This window comes from Protopterus annectens, chromosome 8.part0, assembly GCF_019279795.1.
Source record: "Protopterus annectens isolate FY-2018-M chromosome 8.part0, PAN1.0, whole genome shotgun sequence".
In the NCBI taxonomy this organism is placed as follows: domain Eukaryota; kingdom Metazoa; phylum Chordata; order Ceratodontiformes; family Protopteridae; genus Protopterus; species Protopterus annectens.
Window position 1 is genome coordinate 816,974,616 of NC_056741.1, and position 22,326 is coordinate 816,996,941.

At 40.2% G+C, this 22,326-nt stretch overlaps 1 protein-coding gene across 2 annotated transcripts in view; it reads right to left on the minus strand.

The window, feature by feature from the left end:
* LOC122809069 overlaps positions 1-22,326 on the minus strand; it is a 553,596-nt gene that overhangs the window by 423,240 nt on the left and 108,030 nt on the right. For both annotated transcript variants that reach the window (XM_044080283.1, XM_044080284.1), the window contains exon 3: positions 1,467-1,582. In XM_044080283.1, coding sequence (XP_043936218.1) covers positions 1,467-1,582 — 116 coding nt within the window. The remainder of the gene's footprint in view (positions 1-1,466; positions 1,583-22,326) is intronic.

Genomic DNA, 22,326 nt, shown 5'->3' on the forward strand with positions numbered 1-22,326 from the left:
CTTTTAGTTGAAGGTAAATTTTATGTTTTCTAAAGTGCATTTATATATTTATAGTTTTATATATATATATATATATATATATATATATATATATATATATATATATATATATTTTTTTTTTCCTCACCATTTGGGGGGCACATGACATCTGGGGCAAGAAAAACTGATTAAAATGGCGTCGGCTGCATGTTTTATACCCCTGACAACCTGACATCATGGAAGAGGAGACAGCAACCGATGCAGGACCCAAGACTTTGTTATTCAGGCCCACTGAGGGCAACCTGCCAGCAGATTACCCAAATGTAATGACTGCAACAGTGAATACACTCGAACATCTACATTTATGGTAAGTGTACACAGCTGTACTTTATCAAGACAAGTAAGCCTTGTATGTGCTGTTGAGATAAGCAAACAAAAATAAATTGATAATTTATAATAAGTTTGATAATTGTTCTGAAGTCCACAGTTATGAATGGATGAAAGCAAGTCTGAACTTGTGCTATTGCTAAACATATTTTTTTGCCTCTTATTTTATTGACTGGTCACAAGTTTTAGTAAGATTTTTTACAATTAAATCATGTTTGACTTTCCACGAATTAGAGAATTTTTTTCTTTGGAGTCTTGATGGTGTGTGTTTAAATGCCATATTTACAATTAATTAAGCTCCCTTTCCAGCAATACCCACCCTAGCTAGACAATATTATGTCAGGTAAAATATGAAGCAGCAGCACATGCCTTTGTCAGCCATGTTTAAATAAAATTAAAATGGGAAGTGAAACTAAATTTCCACTGCTCTTCTAACTATTTATTTATTGACAAGTGAGCCCATTTTCAGTGGAGGCTCGGGGAAAAAGCGCCAATGGAAAAGAAATAATAATAATATGTAAAATTACAATAGTGAAACAACAGTAATATAACAAAATGTACACAATTAAATTAAACACTGTATAACCAAATTAAAATATAAAAATCGTACAGAGACAAATAAAAACTTGAAGAAGGGATATGACATATTATGACATATTTCAAGGGAATTTGATATTAAACAGATATATGCAGAAGAGTAAAAAGTGTGTGCTCTGAGGTAGTACGAAGGACAGGTAAGTTACAGAGGGTTACAAAGGAGAGAGAAAGAAGGGATGGGTGCATGAAGAGAAAGTGAATGGACAAAGAGGGTAGGCGAGAAGTATGACTGAGAGATGGGGAAAAGGAGGCAGAGAAGGGGCTAGAGGGTAGAAAGAAAAAAACAACAGGAATTGGTAGTAACAGCTGTGTTTAGTTATTATATTAGTTTAAGTGATGGCAGAGGTACAGGTAGTTGTCTAATGCTTTTGAAGTTAATTTATAGCAGAAGCAATGCGACAGGCAAGTCTTAATTTTTTGATGCAAATCTAACTTCATTGTCATTCTCTTTCTCTTCACATGTATGAAAAAGAAACAGCTAAAGCTTAAAACAATACTTTTACCTCTACAGGCACTCCAATGTTCTTCATTACTTCGTGAAGTTCTTCAATTTCTGCAGTTCGAAAATCTTCCAGGCACACAAATTTCTTTAAAGTTTTTTCAGACCAAAGTGGTTCACCTTTAAAAAATTGGATTCATGAAAACTAATATGTGGGTTACATAGCAGTGTGAACTATGCCAGCTAATCAACACAGTTAGAAATACTGATTTATTTTCTTAACCATTCTTTTATCTTCTGAACTTTTGCTACGAATCTGTTACTTATGTGCTACCCTAAGTATTTCAGACACTACGTTAATGTTCTGACCAGTAGTGCTGACGTGTAGAAAGATATAAGAATGTATTTCATCATCAATGGGAACATGACACACACGTATGGTTTTGCCTGCTGTTTTGTTAATGCCAGATGGTATACATGCATCACATTAATTTCATAATTACTGTTTCAGGAAGACAATTTCCAAAACCCATTGCAGGCTTTAACACTCAGTGTACAACAAGCCTTAATAGATGGTATCTCTACTTGCCTCAGAGCCTAACTAAGAATCAGACAGATGAATACAGTAAGACATCTGGGGGGGGGGGTGGTGGAAGTATCACCAATAGCCATGAACCTGAAATTCAACTGTACAAAGCTCTCTGTTTTCTAATATTTTTTAAAAGTATTGCAATCCTGCTGTTCTTACAGATATATTCAGACTGTATTCATTCAATAAAGTTAAGAAACATGGCCATTAGATATCACATCTCAGTATATGGATAATCTCCACTATGCACATCTGAGCTCAACACAGAGACAGCTTGTTCCCACACTGACCACTATAAGCTACTTCCCTTACATGCCAATCTATAAGCCATGTGATATATTGTTGTCAGCTTCAGCTAGTGGTCAGCTATGAGTGAAGCATCCCTATACCCTCCTCCCATTAAAGCAGAATAACCCATCAAAATTCCATTTGCTATTTCACAATTTCTCTCACCACATTTTGCATAAGAACTTTGATCACCAATGACAATTCACAGCATATCTAATATAAAACCATAAATTCTTCAGCAGTGGACAATCACTTCACAGCAGTTCTGGCAGAAAACATAGCATTGTCAACTATATGTGTTAACAATTCATATTGTTCTGCTTGATTTAATAATAATAATAAAAATAAATAATAATAATAATAATAATAATACCAGTTTGCTAACCAAGTAGGCTTACTGGACAGACACAGCCCCTTTCAGGTGTGACTCAGGAGCAATGTCTGCTTAAGTGATTTGTTCAAGGTCCCACAGTAGGCAAATGAGGGTTTTGGGACTCAAACCCTGTACCACAGGAAGTACAGCTCACAGCATTAAATCTGTCAGAATTCTGCTGCCATTTTGTATGCACTTTATGTTTGTCTGATTTTTCCCCAGTCACTTCCACAGCATATCCTTCTTTCTTATTTATGTCAAACTATTTTTGCTCTCTCTGTCTCTGTAAGCATGTAATATCTGCTAAAGTTCTGAAATGTGTTTGGAAATAAAGCAAAATACAATATTCAGTTTACTGACAGTTCATTGTGTCCATTTTTCTTGCTTTATTTATTTTCATAGGTTCATAGGTAAGTACTAACCAGCTGCCCTTGCAAACTATTTCAAGCCTAGGCAGCTTCCTTTTTGTAGTCAAAATAACCTATCCCATTTGGTTATAGATTGGCCTTACCCACCCCCATGGTCAGTAATTATATATTACCCCTAATAAGAATAACTGGGATCATGCCACAGATAATTTGAGGTGACCCATACATGGATTAAAGCATTTAGGCACTGCCTCTGTCCATTAATAGTACTGGGGCAGTCCTGGGGTAAATTTTCTATTTCCCATCCATAGATCTATGTTGCGGTTGAAAATGGACAAGGGTGAACTTTGTTTTATGTGGATGACGAGTCTGTTCCACAACAGTGGTATCCTCTGCAAAATATACCTGCCCCTCCAAACCATTCTGTTGATATTGCAGAAGAGGTTTAGATCCCTAGATTGAGTACTTCTGATGCCATTTGACTAGCTGATGTCAGTAAATCCATCAGTAATGAGTCAAAGAATGCCTTGTATGACAGACACAGATCACTTCTTATCAGTTTGTAGGATACTGACTATAGTGACAGGGCTTTGAGTTGGTCCATGTAGGACATGTTGTTTAGGCCTTGTATCCTTTTAGTAAGTTATATTTGCAGGTGTTCCAGTTGTTGCATGTGTCTGGACAGATACATGCCAAAGGAAGCATTACATGCAATGACTGGCCTAATGAGGGCTAAGTAAAGGGGAACAATGACATCCTTAAATCTAGGCACAATCCTTTCATTACTGGGATATCAACCTGCCAGACTTGTGTTTCATTCCATAGCATAAGACTAGCTGCAAATGTCTGATTACATGCCATCACTAACTGTATTACACTACTATACTTTCTTTTATGTTTTTTATGCAAATACGCTTTATGTAATATCTTCACTGCTATTGCCTCCATGGGCCAAGCCTGAAAATAGTCTGGTGAGACAAGTGTTCAAATCCCATTAACAGCAATGAATATATGCTTAGTGTGTAGAAAACAAAGGATAAAGGATGATGTGAAATAACCACTTATAAAGAAAAGAACTGAAGCATCAAAACTAAAGAATAAAAAGGTAAGATGACAAAGTGAATTATTAAGCAGACTTGAAATTACATCGGGTTAAGCAAGAGGGTTAGGTATAGATCCCCATTTTAAGTCAGGAAGTGGGCAAAAATGAAATTCAGACTCTTTAGGATGGCAGGGAAAGTCAGAATAATATGGGAGGTATCTAAATAAGTCAAATGTTAAAGGACAACAATACTATAAACGCAGAGTTTTTTTTCCTTAGAGCATATTTTCCTCCCTATTAAATGATCCCCATATTTCCACATGAAACAAGGATTACTTATCCATCTCTTCCTCTTTGTGGCATCACAATTCTAGTCAGCTTTTGCAGTGAAAATCATGTCGAGGCTGAATGAAATATCATGACAAATTCTTTAGGAAATTATTCCCTTGTTCTATATCATTTTGCCGATCTCATCTGAAAGTTTATTGCCAATGAAAACACACACAACGAGGTATCTTTAAGCAATAACCCACGGCTGGGTATGTGTAGTGCTGGATTTACCCATGGTTGGTGTGGTTTGGTCACGAGGGCTTTGTCCTTGTGACCAAACAAAGCCATCCATGGGTAAATCCAGCATTGCCCACACCCAGCCATGGGTTATTCCTATTATACAATGACATTATTTAAGAAAAAAAATACTTGCTTTTCTTAAATAATGTGTTCTTATAATGCGTCCGTGCTGCCCTTTCACATTTTGAAGGTATCCTGGGGCATTCCATGTACTGCGCATGCGTGTAGAACTTGAGTTCCCATGCTTACATAGTACATCAGTGCTGTGCAAGGTCGCAATGGAGAAAGGAAGATCTCTGTTGTTTCTTCTTTTTTTTTTTTTTTTTTTGAATATAAAAAGGAAACCGAGAGACTTTTTATGTTAGGGAGAGTCTAGGCAGACAAAATAAAAGGAAATCAGGTACCTGATTATCCTTTTATTTTTGTCTGCTCCATCTCCCTCGTTTGCTTCACGTCTTCCTGTTTCTTTTTTCATTCAAAAAAAAGAAGGAAAAGTAAAAAAAATTACAAGATATACTAACGGGAAAAAGTCCGGGCGACCGGACCTTTTTCCATTACTATACTCTTGGCTTTACAACAGGCACATTGGTTGGGCTGTCCAGTCAGCATGCTCGTTTTTGAATATTAATGGCCAGTCATTGTATAATTTTTATCTCACACCCATTATGGCCATAAAACTATTTATGCTAAAAATTCATACCTGTTTCATTGTGTGGTGCCACTGACAGCTGTGTTCTTTCCCTCTTTAGGGTTTATAAACTATTGAACTTTTTATAATCTGCAGGTGAAGAATGCTGATAATGACTGCAAGCAACTTCACCAATTAGTTGAGTTTTGCATGCCAAGAGATATGATTTTCTGACTGACTCAGGGAAAGAAGGAAGATGCATGGAAGACAGGGCCTGCATCTCACAAAATATCACTTTTTAAAAGACGTTATCTCAGCTATTTCTTTACATTTCTATTCAGATTCTGACAAATATGGATGGACAATTTTCTACAGTTTCTCCAGCCAGTCTGGTTGATATGGGTATTCTAAGACAGTGTAGCAACTGACTCATGTACACATAGTTGGTAGTAGTAGATGGTTCTAAGAACACAATTTGCAAGAGATGCAATTACATTAGCAATATTGAGTCTATGCCCTCTCCCTCACAAGCCAGTATATCTGGCACTGAGAAGGTTGTCAACACAATCACTACACTTCAAACACCACCCACACCTACACAACACACACCCACATATGTGAAGGTTCTCAACAAAAACATACCCAAACAAAGGAGACCTCCGAGGCAAAAACACAAGCAATCTCCACAGCCCTCCACATCACATACCATGCATAGTCCACACACCTGTGTCTTACAGCCACTAAGGCTTAACCATAAACCCAACATATTAGTCATAGGAGACTCCATTGTGAGACACACAGATGTGCCTCTCATCAGGCTGGATAAGGAGAAAGTCACGGTTAGTTGTCTGTCAGGGGCCAGAATCCACCATATCACATACACACTCAAATCTCTCAACAACAGGTACTGTTATGACTCTGTCATAGTCCATGTTGGTGTGAATGACTAGAGATGTACCTTTCTGGACTATATGAAGAGATACATGATTGAACCCACTGAATATGTGTCCCAGGCAGCTATGTCCCTAGCCTTAAGCAGCATTCTACTGTCACCCAGAATGATGCCTCAATACAAACAGAAAATGATTGACTTTAACAGTTGGCTTAGTTTCTGGTATCATTAGAGGGGTATCTAGTACCTGACAGCCTGGAAATGATCAACAGACCATTCTCATTTGGGCTGCTGGCTTCTGGCAAAGGCTCTTGCCTCACCCATAGTGCCTTTTTTAGGAAAAGTGATGAGGTTAAAACTACCAACATAAAAATTTCAACAAAACACAAATTAAAGGTCATGCTGCTAAACGCTAGGAGTCTAAACATGAAACTGCACTCATTGCAAGCATTCTTAACCCTGGAAAATGCTGACATCTGCACAGTCACAGAAACCTGGTTCAAAGCTGCATAGAGCATCCCAGCCTTACCTGGTTACTCATCCTTTCATACATTCAGATCCCAAACTGTGGGCAGTAAAGCCAAAGGAGGTGTAGTTTCAATATATAATAAAGACATACACACCTCGAGGCTGGTCAAACAGTATGACACACTGGAGACACTCTAGGTGCAGTTAACCATTGACAAGACCCCTACACAAATCATAGCTAGCTACTGGTCCTAGAATATGACTCTAGATGCTCAATCTGCCTATCTGGACCTCTTCGCATCTATCAAGAGTCAACCCTTTAGCCTGACCCTGGGTGACTTTAACTACCCAAACACAGATTGGAAGAACTACTCACACCAGAACACAAATGCCCAGAGATTCTTCAATTTTGTCAATGCAAATGACTTGGAACAGCTAGTCGACACCCCCACAAGAGGTGATAATATCTTGGACTTGGTATTAACTGACATGAGTAACCACTGCAGCATCCCTGCAGTATCATCCTCCCTGGTAAGATCCGGCCATAAAGTGGTCACTTTCAAAGTCACCATCTCCCCCGACACCACTCTAGCTAGGGTCAAACAAAAAACCTTCTCCAAAGCAGATTACAACCTCCTGAGGGATGGAATAAACAGCTTCACAGCCCCTTCCCCTTCTCTAGAAACTGGCACCAGTATCCAAAACTACACCAAAGCACTATATGTGCATTTATATCAATTCATGGAATCAGGAATACCCAACAGGACTAAATCAACCTCCACAAGGTAGAGTAAACCTGTCTGGTGGACATCTGTAATAAATAAACTCTATAGCAAATGGAAAAAAATTGCTGTTCAGGACCATGAAGGAGCAAATGCCCAATTGGAAGCAATATCTCCTTAGCCTGGACAAGCAAATAAGAGCACTAGTGAAATCCCCCAAAGCAAACTTTGAGTCCAAATTGACCACTTCTACTAAAGAAAATCATAAGGCCTTCTTCACATATGTCCGCAGTCTCAAAGGAAGCACCCAGCTCTGTTCAGAACTGGCGGTCAAGGACACCACATATACAAAGGCCGAAGATATAGCAGACTTGCTGGATGACAGATTCAGTGAAACTTCACCCCTCTGTCCCCCCATCAGTAAATCAGGACATTCCCAGTATCTTCCCCCTTCCCTTTATATTTAGGGAACAGGTCATCACTGCTCTCTCAAAGTAAAAAAATACAGCCTCCATGGGATCTGATAACATCTCAGTTTGCATCCTACATGAACTTGGGCAGGAACTTGCAGCACCATTAGGCATCCTATTCAACCAAAGCCTGAGTACTGGCTTCATCCCAGTTGAGTGGAGGACAGCCACTGTCATCCCTTTGCACAAAGGTGGAGCGTCCACTGATCTGACAAATTATAGACCCATCAACCTAACTAGCGTGATCTGCAAGGCCATAGAATGAATTACCATTGACCTCATTAACAAGGATATTGGCAACCTCTAAACACTCAATCCCACACCGTTTGGCTTCATCGAGGGTGGTCATGTCTGTTAAATTTGGTCGACTTCTTTGAGACAGTCACCAAAGGCATGGAGAAGGGGAAGATGGCACACACCACCTACCTTGACATGGCCAAAACCTTCAACACTATTCCCCACTCGGGCATAATAGATAAACTCTCTCAACTAGGCATCAATCCGCATGTTACCAGATGGGTAGCTAACTGGCTCATTGATAGAACCCACCTAGTCAAAATAGGGGAAGCCACCTCAAGCAGTAGACCAGTAATGAGGGGTGTACCCCAGGGTTCAGTCTTGGGGCATCTGTTATTTGGGATATACTTTTTCTGAGGTGCAAGCCAAAACCAGTAGGCTATGGCTGACCAAGTTTGCAGATGACTGCAAGATGGGCACTGTAATCAGTTCCTCTAGTGATGTGGACATCCTCCAAGTGGGTCACACCCAAACAAATGACTGGTGCCAGAAACATGGCCTCAAGTCGAATACCAAAAAATGCATCATCATCCCCTTTGGGGAGAGAGATATCCCCACAAATTATCACATTAATAACAGTCAGTTGTGAGGGATTTGGGCACCCAGGTTGATAGCAACCTGACTTTTTACCACCATGTTGCTTCCATTGTAAGGAAAGCTTTCTACATGGCCCACCTCACAAGAAAGGGTATCTCATCCAGAGACAAGGAGGTCATAACATCCCTGTATTCTTTCCTTATAAGGTCCATTATTGAGTACAATGACCCATTTGGTATGTACCTTGCAAAGCACATGTAGCAGCTGGAAAGACCACAGAGGTTCCTCACCAGGAGAATCCAAGGCCTCAAAAATCTACCACACACAGATAGGCTAAAAGCCCTATCCCTCTACTCAGTTTCATACAGACTCCTCAGAGATGACCTCTGTCTGGTATACAAGGCAATCCCGGACCTCGCCTTGATGGGATTGCTGCATATCCGCAAGTCAAGCGCCACTAGAGTAACCTGCACGAGCAGCCTCAACCTGGTCTGTGACATCAGTACGACTTGTGGTGGGACATATTTGTCTCCCAGACACTCCTCCATCTGTGGAACAGACTCCCTCTCCACATCAAGCACAGTACATCTTTACCCCTTTTTAAGCACAACCTGGATAACTAGATGGGAAACATAAAAGACATCCCTGGGATTCCACCCGTGTCCCTGCTGGACAGTGGCAATGGGTGCCAACTTGTCTAAACATGGGCTAAACTCTTGGCTAGGCTTACAAGGGCCTCAGGGCCAATATCCTAGTAACTTCCTATAATCCTGTGAAAAAAAGACTTTTATAGATTATGTAATATATATAGATTATGTAATATATATGTAGGACACAAATATATGACAACCACTGCAAACCAGTTACTGATATTTTAACTGGAAATTCTCAGACGTAACAGTATTTCTCATTGTTTCCATTCCAAGTGAATGGAATTGTGATCTTGCAGCACAAACCAGGTCACTGCAGTCTCATCAGCTGTGCCATCACAATGCACTATGAGCAAAATAAAGAGCTTTCCAAAAAGCAAGATCATGTCAGGATGTCTGACCCCATGAGGGAATCTGGGACAGAAAAAAAAATAATTAAAAATTAAAAATAGCTACTTACGTGCCACAAGCAGATATGGAATGCATAGAACTTCTTGGCAAGTAAAAAGTTACATGTGCATATTTTCTGCCAATAGAGGTCTTTGAAATGGAACACTATGTCCACAGCCAGATCTAAGAAGAAGATAATTGCCAATACACTGCAGGGGATAAGTTTCAAGAAGCTACTACAAAAATTTTATTTGAGAGGGAACAGTTCTAGACCCTTTATTTTATGCTGGGAATCAAATGATCTCAGACATACAAGTGGGTAGCATTCTAAGAAAGAGTCATCTCTAAAATATTGCCTCAGTGATAAACTTTGCAAAAATAAGGATAACGGACTTTTGAAGAGCTTGCTTTTTCAAAATGGGAGAACATTTCAGGGAAGGTTTAGCAAACTGAAAAAAATGGAGCAAATGAGGGGTGGTAGAACAAAATTTTAAAAACATTAAAATATTCATCATAAAGACAACAAGTGGATATAGGACGGTCCATCAGAGACTGACTAGGTGAATCCCATTCGGTCATGACTAATAAAACAAATGGACTATTTGTGAAATCTTTTCTTAGTCTGGGAGGACTGCCTTCATAACCCTAGGTAGAGAGTGAGCTCCATGCACCCACTAACTAATATAACTCACTTATAAACCTTTTACACAAGCAACCCGTTTGTCTTTCAGCCCAAATGGGCTTCCTAGAAGTAGTCCTTGATGGACCATATGATAAGAATACTCAACAAGCACTTATGAGGTACAGGCACTGCTGAATTTCTCCTCTCTGATTTTGTTAGTACAGCTTACACAGTATTATGTGCCACTATTTTACATTGCGTGTAAATTGCGACGTCTTAGCAATCTCTACCATAATGCCTGCAACTGTCCATCCACAGCTACAGTATGCATTATTTCTTTCTTCCTTTTTCAAGTATTTCCTTTAGTGTTCCATTACTTTGTACATGACTCTTGACTGAATGGCAGATAAATTGCATAGCTCAGGTTCTCCGAATATGAATAAATGTATACTACAGTATATCTGTGTATGTAATTGCGGTAGATACGTTTAGATCACTATACCTCAGAGGGTTTACCAAGTTTGTTTACAGTCTTGAACAGTTTTTTCTGATGTGTATTTGCTGTTATTTTGTGTATTGCATGATTTAGCTATTTATTCAAACTTTATGAGTACAGATGATGTATGCTTTGTTTTCTTCATTGCCGATGTGACAGCATTGGATTTTTCAATGTTTTGTTGTAGTTGAGCTCTAATGAAAATGCAAGTCCACATTTCCAATTCCCAAAGAAGAAATTTTACAAACAAAAAGGCAAACAGTGAAATAAATAAATCATACTTAGTAAGTACATGAATAAAAATAAATAATTGTGGAACTCAGAAGAGCAAACAAGGGAAAGCAGTACTGATAACTTTATTAGCTGACATGGAAAAAAATCAGGATTTTTAAATAAAGGTCCATAATGAGGAAACTGATAAGAAGGATAAGAAAACTAGTGATACTTTGTAAGGTAGCATGTTAGTTGATCGTCAGAGGGGATAGAGAAAAAACAGGGATACAAAATGGGCACGTGTACTCAGTGCTCACAAAAGTGGAGATGAAGGGCAAAAAACGTTTGTCAGCACAGGTTCTTTCAGAAAAATGTGTTTTCAAATTAACTAGTTAACACCATTGGTTACATTTTAACAGGTCATAATAGTAAGGTGAGGAGAGGTACCTGAAGGACAAGAGAATAGTTGTGACTCTCCTTCACAAGAAAGTAGTAAGAAAAAAAATTATGAAAATTCATAGCCATCATTCTGACTACAATAATAACTAATGTAATTATATAATTATATAATTTGTGATGGCATTAACTCAAATATTCAGATAAGAAGAATCATAAGAATTTTAGAAAGTTCAAGGCTACTGGATCTTGTGGCCAACATGCCTTGCCAGTTCCCATTCTAGACTGTCCCTCCCCTGTCACAGAGAGTAGGCCAGTCAAGCCCGGAGTGAATTTATAAATACCCATCCAATTATCTAGGTCATGTTTGAAGGAAGGTAGTATATCCTACCTTTTTATTTTCAGGGGGGTGTCTATTCCAGAGGAGAAAGAGACAATGGGTAATGCATCTGTCTTTCTCTCTCTCTGCCTTGTTTTATTGATCTGATTGAGCCAGTTTGGATCCCTTATTCTGGTATTAGTGGGACTGTTTGATTTGTGAAGGTAAAAGATATCCTGGACTACTGGGTCCCAATGATCACTGTGGTCTTTCCAATTGTTTGATAAGTCTGGTGAGGTACATCCAAAGATAGTGTTGTCACCTCACAGCAACAACAACAGGTTCTGTGGTATGAGCCTTGATTGGGGTGCCTTCTGTGTAGCGTCTTTTTGTCCTACCTGGGTTTGGTGCAGGTTTTCTCTGGGTGGTCTGGTTTCCTGCCACATTCCAAAGATATGTAATAGGTGGAATGGGCACTCTAAATTGGTCATAGGTGTGAGTGTGCATATGTATTTCTGGTATGGAAGAACAACCTTGGCAGGGCTAGCCACCTGATGATAGGAACATTGTTGGCTCTAGATGATTGTCACTGTTGAAGTGACACACTAACCCCATGTGCAACAAAATGGGGAAAAAGGATGGATAGATGGAGAGGTTCTGCCAGGGCATGTTTGGTATTATTTAGAAGCAGCTCAGTATGTTAGTTAGTATGGAGGGAGAGTTTTATTCTTGGACAGCAATTTCAGTACATGATATTTAGTGGTGATGATTGAGTGAGAGATATGGGGATCACAGGGCTTTGGATGGCTGTCTGAGAGTGAACTTTTCATTAAATTAATTTACTAGTGTACTGGCAATGTCTGCTGGGGTCTGATCAGGTTTTGCCAATTAGTATGAGTTCTGTGCATTGTTGAGTGTTGTTTCTTAGTTTTCTAACATAACAAAAGAAGACTTTGTAATTCTTCTTGACTTCAGATACCAGCATACTGCTCAACCTCTTAGAGCAAGAAATCTGGACAAAGCCATGCAGAAAAGTGCTACAAAGGCCCAAAAATAGGAATAATTTTTAAATATTGCTCTTACAAACTTAGAAAGTTGATAGAATAACAGGTTCTGCATTCACATGAATTTTCTGAAGGGTATGCAGTCTGAAACTCAAATGTCTGTCAAAAATTCTAAATTCAGTCTTTAATGATTTGCCACTGATTTTCCAGAAAACCACAATTTTATGAAAAACTGACTAAAAATATAAGGCAAAAATCTGTACAGTTTAGAGGTGTGGATGCCAGCCTGATTTCATGGGCTGCCTTAGTATATCTAATAGTCTTTTTTAAAATTCTTAGTAAAGTTCTAATGTTTCCTTTAACTTGGGAGTCTTTAGATTGGTTGCATATTCTAATGTTTTTTTTCCTTTTTTTATTGTAGATTTTATTTATGTAAGTATACCAACAGGATGGTACCTAAGACATCATGGACTCACATTTGGAAAGTATTTACATATATCAAATACAGTCCTTTGGTTGATCAAAACAGTACACCAAAGTGGTCTATACATATATTTATGAGATAATAAGATATTTGGCAAGGTCTTGCTAAAAACATTAATAAAGAAGAGAGACAGCTATAGAGAGAATACTAGTGATTTGGTTAAAAACATTTGCAAATTATAGTAAAGGTAATCTTAGTCAAAGAAAGCATGCTACAAGTGGATAAACCAGTTTTTAATACTGAGAACATCCCTCTTTAATGTCTATGCATTGCTGACGGAGTAGAAAAAATATTCCTGATTGGAAGCAACATAAATGTCAGCAACAAAAGTGATAAACTAGGAGCAATGAAAAGATAAACAGGGGTCCTGGCAAGTTTGCAACAAAGATCAAATTTGTGGTGGATTTACATCGGTACAGCCAAATAAAAATGAATGCACTGACCAAGAGAAATCCAGAGCAGGCTACAAAGAGAACTTTAACCATGTTTGATTATTAGTGTGTAAGTTCGTGTGTTTGGTGAAAAGCTCAAGGCCTACTAACTATCAAGGAGCTTGATGCCTCGGATCCCATTTTGAAACCTTTGGGTGCTCATGCGGTCATCCAGTTCCTTCCTGAAGGTATTGATTGATGCACTGTTTAATTGAGAGAGGGAATTAATACAACATGAGGGGGGTATTTAAGGCATGAAGCTGTCCCATTTTGAGGTATGGTTGATATTTATATTTACTGAGGCCAACTGACCTCTTGTGTTCAGGTTATCCAGTGAGGTATTCTATACAAAGGAAATTAAATGGTCCCTTTGCTCTTCTCTAAAAAGATGAAAAGATGCATAAAGAAAAGGCCTGTTGTTGTAATCATGTAAGATAAGCCATGAAGTCCTTCATTTCTCTTTGTGCGAGATATATGTACTTTCTCCAGGTGTACCAGATAGCATGTAAACAGGCTACTGTACTTGTTGCAATAGTCTATAAGTCATCTGAAAACAACTGTTTAAAAGGGGACAACTAGCTCCCTGCATAGCTTTTGACTCCCCTGGGAGGATCAATTGGGCAACTCTGTATCCTTTTGATTGTAGTGAATATGTATCAAATGAAAGGCCATCATATACAAGGAAAGAAGGAAGGACTCCAAGGTCATTTACTATTTTGTCAACTTGTATGTCTTGCTTGTTAATAGTATATAAAGCTGGCAGAAGGTTTTTTGACAAATGTCAGATTTTGGACATTAAAGGCAAAATCACTTCTACTGCACAATTCATATGTAATGTTAAATGCCATCTGAAGGGATGTGGTATCAGCAGGGTTAAGGCAAATTCTTCCAGTTTTGCAGTAATCTATATAGCTGGTGAGTCTGATATCAAACTCTGTTTTTAACTCTGAGAAAAAGATGGAAAAAAGTGTATATAGTTACTTATATATTAGAATTTAGATTATGTTGTATCTGTAATACTTTTATTTGTTTGAAAATAAAAATTACTTGAGTAAAAAAAAAAAAAGATGGCAGAAAGGAGTGGCCCTAACACAAAGCCATGAGGGATTTCACTGGTGAGTTGACATGGTGAGAATACAAGTCTTCCTGTTCCTACATATTGTGTATGATCATGTAGGAAACTGTGGACCTAAGTTATTATGTCTTCATTTGCCTTTAGTTCCCTGACTTTGTGTATGATACTGTCAGGGGGCATAATGACAAACAAGTAGATTAAGGTAAGCTTCATGGACATGAAAAAATGATCAATTTCAACAATTGGCTAAGCTTCTGGTGTCATTCAAATGGGGATCCAGTGTCTGTCAGCCTGTGACAACATGCTCGACAAGTCTTGTTGCTTCGCAACAGACGGCTTGCACCTGTCACCCCTAGGCTTTCGAATACTGGCTAAGGCTCTTGCTGCCCCCACAGTGCCTTTTTTAGGCAAGGCTGAAAAGTCAAACCCACCTCCGTAAACAGCACAGATAAAAAAATGAGGGTTATGCTACTCAACGCCAGGAGTTTAAATCTTAAAATGCACGCACTTGAAGCACTCCTCAGTATGGAGAACGTCAACATCTGTGCAGTAACTGAAACCTGGTTCAAGGCTCCACTGAGCACCCCAGCACTACCGGGCTACAACTCATACCACACATTTTGGCCACAGAACATGGACCGAAACACAAAAGGAGGGGGGGGTGTATCCATATTCATCAAGGATACCTACACCTCCAGGTTAGTGGCGCAGCATGATACCTCTGAGATCATCCATGTGCAACTAACATCAGGAAAATCTGCAATGCAAATTGTGGTCTGCTACAAATAACCCTCCATGAACCAGGACCACCACTCTGCCTTTCTGGAGACACTGGAAAACATGAAGGTCCTACCGAACACCCTGATATTGGGCGATTTCAATTACCCTACCGTTAACTGGGAAAACTACTCAAGTACAAACTCTCAGGTCCAGCGCTTCCTGGAATTTATCAACTCAAATGCCCTGGATCAGCTGGCAAACTCCCCTACCAGAGGTGAAAACATATTGGACCTGGTCATCACCAACATGGGCGACAGGTGTTCCACACTGGAGGTCAATCCGTCACTGGTTAGATCAGACCATAAACTAACCACCTCCAACCAAGGAAACCACAGTGAAAAACTTTTCTATAGCAAACTTCACCTTACTTAAGACAGAGGTGTAAGTTTCACAGCTCCCACGCTAAAGGATAACAGTGTCCAAGATGCAGAAACCTTTACAAATGCACTCTATGAGCACCTACAAGGATGCATGGATCATGCCATTCCTAGCAAATCCAAGACGCACTCCCCTAAGAAAAGGAAACCAGAGTGGTGGACCCCTGCCATAAACAGGCTATACAATAGAAGGAGGAAACTAGTTCAGGGAAAAAAGCAAATCCCAAGAAGGAAAGACATCCCTGATCAGTATCAGTAAGAAACTAAGGTCCCTCATAAAATCCTCCAAGGCTAACTTCGAAAGAAAAATAGCCAAGGATTCAAAAGATAACCACAAAGCCTTCTTTAGCTATGTCAAGAATTTAAGTGGCAACTCGCAGATATGCTCTAAGCTAGTGCAAAATAGCACAAAATATACTGAACCCATTGATATTGCCAACATCCTGGCAGATAGATTCAGTGCAAACTTCACCCCCTCTCACCCCCAAAAGGGCCCACAACAGTACCAGAAAAGTGTAGTGTCCTGGAAATCACAGACGCACAGGTGAAAACAGTCTTTTCAAATGCCAAAACACAGCGTCAATGGGATCAGATGGTTTCCCAGGCTGCATCTTGCACGAACTACAGAACGAACTAACCCCCCACCTAAACACACTGTTCATCCTCAGCCTCTCCACAGGCTACGTGCCCATAGAATGGCACACAGAAATGGTTATTCCGCTCCACAAAGGAGGGGCCACAACTGACCTTGGTAACTATCACCCCATAAGCCTGACTAGCCTGGTCTGCAAGGCTATGGAGCGCATCACCATGGAACTCATTAACAAAGACATTGGGAACCTCCAAACACTTGACCCAACCCAGTTCAGCTTTGTTAAGGACAGATCATGCCTACTAAACCTGGTTGACTTCTTCGAGACAGCCACCAAGGCCATAGATGAGGGGAAGGTAGTTCACACAGCCTACCTTGACCTCGCCAAGGCTTTTGACACCATTCCCCACTCGAGAATTATAGAAAAACTCACCAGCCTGAACATAAACTCCTACGTCACGACATGGGTTGCCAACTGGCTTACAGACAGAACTCATATGGTAAGAATAGCAGGCTCCAGGTCTGACTCTAAACCAGTCACAAGTGGTGTCCCACAAGGCTCGGTCCTGGGATCCCTACTGTTCAGCATATACTTCTCAGAAGTACAGGCAAATACAGGAGGACTATGGCTAACCAAGTTCTCCGATGACTGCAAACTGGGAGCCATAATTGACTCTTCAGCTGATACTGACATTCTCCAAAAGGGCCTTACTGAGATGGACACCTGGTGTCAAAGTCATGGTCTCAAGATAAATGCCAAAAAATGCATAGTCATCCCATTTGGGAAAAACAAAACACCCATGAATTACCACATAGGTGGCAGCCCCCTTAATACAGAAGAGGTAATAATCTATCTGGGGACCCAGATAGATAGTAATCGGTCCTTTGGCAATCATATTGTCAAAGTAGTTAGGAAATCCTTCTATGTAGCCCATCTAATTACTAAAGGGTTCGTATCTAAAAATAAAGTGGTTATAGTGCCCCTTAACTCATCACTCATCAGACCCATCATAGAGTACAATGCCCCATTTGGGATGTAACTCACAAGACACTTCCAACAGCTGGAAAGACCACAAAAGTACCTCACCAAGAGGATTACTGGCCTCAAACATATGTCCTATGCAATCCGACTGGAAAAACTCCAGCTGTACTCAGTCGCATATCGCTTACTCAGAGGTGATCTCTGCCTGACTTACAAAGCCATGTCCAACTCAGAATTGATGGACATGCTCCACCTAAAGAAATCCAAGTCAATGCGAGCCACTCGCTCTAGTGAGCTAAACCTCACCACAACAATAAGTAGAACATGCTGGAGGGATAGATTCCTGTCACAGAGACTCCCCATGCTTTGGAACAAAATTCCTAACTACATTAGGCAGACCCTCTCACTAACACTCTTCAAGAGAAACCTTGACAAGTGGATGGGTAACGGAAAATACACCCCTGGGATCACTTCATTAGTTCTTCTTGACAGAGGCTCACTTAATTAATCAATGGGGTGGCGAAAGCTGACACACTCTGGCTAGGCTTATAAATGCCCTTGGACAGATAGCCTAGTACCTACCTATGAACCTATAAACATTCTCCCATGGCAACACTCACACTCAAAAAAAAATTATGATGATAAGAATACAAGATACAGTTTTGACAAAAGCATACTTGCTAGGTGATACAGAAGCAGATGGTCTATGTCTTCCCAAATAAATTATATGATGATATTTTTCTATCATGTTGAACAATATGCATGTGGGGTTGACCACTCCATAAATACTGGGGAATATGAAAGGCTCCTCATTGTAGAGTGGTACTGGAAAAGTTAGTTTCCATGTATCAGGAATATAACCAATTTTTAAAGCTCTATTAAACACATAAATAAGGGGGTATACCAGGATATTTTTGATCGGACTCATTAGGCTACATGGCATTTCATCCAGTCCCATTGAACTTGTGTTTTTGACCTATATAAGATGAGAAGTGACCATTTTCGATTTAATTTCAGGTGGGATCATGCTGCAGGGAGGAAGTGTGGATGGCTACAGATTTGTGTCCTGAAATTTGCTCTATATCTGTATGCTAGTTTTATTAGGCATATCTATTGACTGTGTTATAGTGATACAATTTAGTTTCAGCACACAGCATTTTGTCCCTTCCAGTTATGTTTCAGTGTGGTTGTAGAAGGCATTTACATTATCACGTGTCCTTATGGCAAATCTTACCAGGGAAGCTTTGCCTTGTTCTTTGGGTTGGGTAAAGTTTGAATGCTTTACATGTACTTTTATTTTTGTTTAATCATTTGGTCATTCTGTAGTGCCATCATTTGGGCTGATTGCAGGGCTTTCCATTTTACTTATACCTCACAGTGATTAATTTGTCAATACAGTTATTTAAACTGCTGTAGAGGGCCACTAATGATTCACCAGTAGAATGTGTCAGTGAGGGTTCTAATATATGGTTCCAGTTAACAGCCACAAAGGGATTATTCAGTGCACCATAGTTGCCATTTAAGAAATCCTTAAAAAGGGTATTGTATCTTATTTAGCATGGTTTCATGTAAAAGGAGAATGTCTCAGCATTATAGTCAATGTGAAAAGCAGGTGTGTAATGTTTAGCTTAACCCAGCTGTCAGAGATGTTTGTTATGATGATATTGAGTATTTTTCCACCCCTTGTCAGTGTTTTTCCATCAGGTCAAGAAAGTTAATTCTTAAGAATTCCAGTAGTTTTTGTTTCCATCTATAAGGTGACATATAGTTTTCTTAGTCAATGGTGGAAAAAATTAGGGCACTGGCTAGAAAAGCATTTTGCATTATAGGAAGGGTTATACGTTTACTGAGGAAGTGATCATGTTCTTGAGGTCACATGGGGTATGATAACATATTACAAAACTTCAATTTATGTTGTTAATTCTGATTAGGGTATGAAGTACTTCATATTCACAATTTGTTTCTAAAATTCTGCATTTGAAAGATTGACTTATAAAACATTTATACTCCATCTCCTTACTCATTAAGCTTAATCAAGTTAAAAATGTTATAATCAGGCATTTATGGAATGCATGGCAGGTATTTAAACCATGTACAAAGGCAATCCTCTCCTCCTACCACCCAACACTACAACCTGCAAGAGATGCACTTACATAGCCAAACTGGAAGCAAAACTCTCTCCGGTTAAGACTGTGCTAGACAGTCAAGAGGAAAAGGCTAACACCTGCATTACACCTCTAGCAACCCATAGCCCTTCAAAACCCACACCATCAACTCCCACACATAGCAACACTAAACCCACATATGTGGAGGCCCTTAACATTAACCTGCCCAAGCAGCAAGGACCTCCAAAGCCGAAACGCAAACAAACACCAGTCACAACCAAAGTGACACATAGCTCACAACACCAGTGTGCCACCCAACAACAGCCCCAAAGGCAAGACAATGTACCCAACACTTCAGTCATAGGTGACTCTATAGTCAGGCACACTGATGTCCCACTCACCAGGCTGAACAAGGAGAAAATTACAGTCAGCTGCCTGTCAGGTGCCAGGATCCGCCACATAACGCATGCACTCAAATCACTCCACAACAAGTACAAATATGACTCTGTCATTGTCCATGCTGGAGTAAATGACTTGAGACGTACCTCCCTAGACTACATGAAAAGAGACATGGAAGAGCTCTTGGATCATGTGACCCAGGCAGGTATGATCCTAGCCCTGAGTAGCATCCTGCCTTCGCCCAAAATGATACCACAGTATAAGGACAAAATGATTGACTTCAACAATTGGCTAAGCTTCTGGTGTCATTCAAAGGGGATCCAGTATTTGTCTGCCTGGAAAGATATGATCGACAAATCACAATGCTTTGCCAGAGATGGTCTGCACCTGTCACCCCTGGGATTCAGGTTACTGGCTAAAGCTCTTGCCACCCCTATAGTGCCTTTTTTAGGCAAGGTTCAAAGGATAAAACCACCACCATAACAGATACAAGCATGCAAAATCTGAAGGTAATGCTACTCAATGCTAGAAGTCTAAACCTCAAAATGCACTCTCTCGAGGCACTCCTAAAAATGGAGAACATCGATATCTGTGCAGTGACTGAGACCTGGTTCAAGGCTCCAGAGAGCATCCCGGAAATACCAGGCTACAATTCTTACCACACTTTTCGGCCACAAAACCAAGTCTGAAACACTAAAGGTGGAGGAGTATCCATATTCACCATGGATATTCACACTCCAGGCTAGTTGCCCAACACGATGCATCTGAAATTCTCCAGGTGCAACTAACACTAGGTAAGACTGCAATCCAAATTGTAGCTTGCTACAGATCCCCCACCATACCCCAAGATTCTCACTACACCTTCCTAAACATACTGGAAAATATTAAGATATGGCCAAACACCCTAATACTAGGTGATTTCAACTATCCTGCCATTAATTGGGAAAACTACTCGGGTAGCAACTACTTTTCCCAACGGTTCTTGGAACTCATAAATTCCAATGCCCTGGATCAACTAATCCATTGTCCCACCAGGGGCTCCAATATCCTAGATCTGGTCATTACCAACATGGGAGATAGATGCTCCACACCAGTGGTCACCCCCTCATTGGTCAGGTCTGACCATAAGCAAATCACCCTTGACATCCACATCCCACCCCCACCCCCCCAGTAAGGAAACCTCCTTAAAAAACTTCTCCAAAGCCAACTTCATGCTACTGAAGTCAGAAGTGACAAACTTCACAACACCCAAGCAGACGGGATCTGGAAGTTCGATTGCAGAATCCTACACTAAGGCACTGTACGAGCACATCCAATCATGCATGAATCGTGCCATCCCAAATAGAACCAAGATGCTCTTCTCCAAAAAAAGGAAGCCAATCTGGTGGTCTTCTGCTATAAACAAACTATACAACAGAAGGAAGAAACTGTTGCAGAAAAGAGGAAAATCCCAGGATGCAAAAAACTCCCTCACCAGCCTCAGTAAGAAGCTGAGATCCCTCATAAAATCCTCAAAAGCTAGTTACGAAAATAAAATTGCCAAAGATTTCAAAGACAACCACAAGGCATTCTATTGTTATGTCAAGAATCTAAATGACAATGCTCAGATCTGCTCTGAACTACAACAGAGTGGCATTAAATATACTGATCCCAAGGATATTGCCAATATCCTGGCAGATCGATTTAGTGCTAACTTTACTCCCCTCTCACCCCCTAAAGGGCCCATCTCACTACCAAAAGATTGCCAAATTCCGATAATCACAGCCACATAGGTAGAAACAGCACTCTCCAAAGCTAAGAATACAGCATCAATGGGACCAGATGACATCCCAGGCTGTGTACTACATGAACTACAAAATGAACTGGCACCCCACCTAAGTGTCATGTTTAATCATGGCCTCACCTCAGGCTTTGTGCCCACTGAGTGGCGCACAGCTACAGTTATCCCGCTCCACAAGGGAAGATCTGCCTTGGATCCCGGGAACTACCATCCCATCAGTCTGACAAGCCTTATCTGCAAGGGTATGGAACGCATTATCATGGAACTTATAAACAAATACATTGGCAACCTCCAGACACTAGACCCCACCTAGTTTGGGTTTGTGAAGGGCCGATCATGTCTCCTGAATCTGACTGACTTCTTCGAGTCGGTCTCCAGAGCTGTGGATGAGGGTAAGGAGGTCCACACAGCCTATCTGGACCTCGCCAAGGTCTTTAACACCATCCCCCACTCTGGAATCATAGATAAACTTACTAAGCTGGGCATAAATCCCTATGTCACTCGATGGGTTGCCAACTGGCTTACTGACAGAACCCAGACTGCAAAAGTAGCCGACTCCAAATCCAGCTTCAGACAAGTGACAAG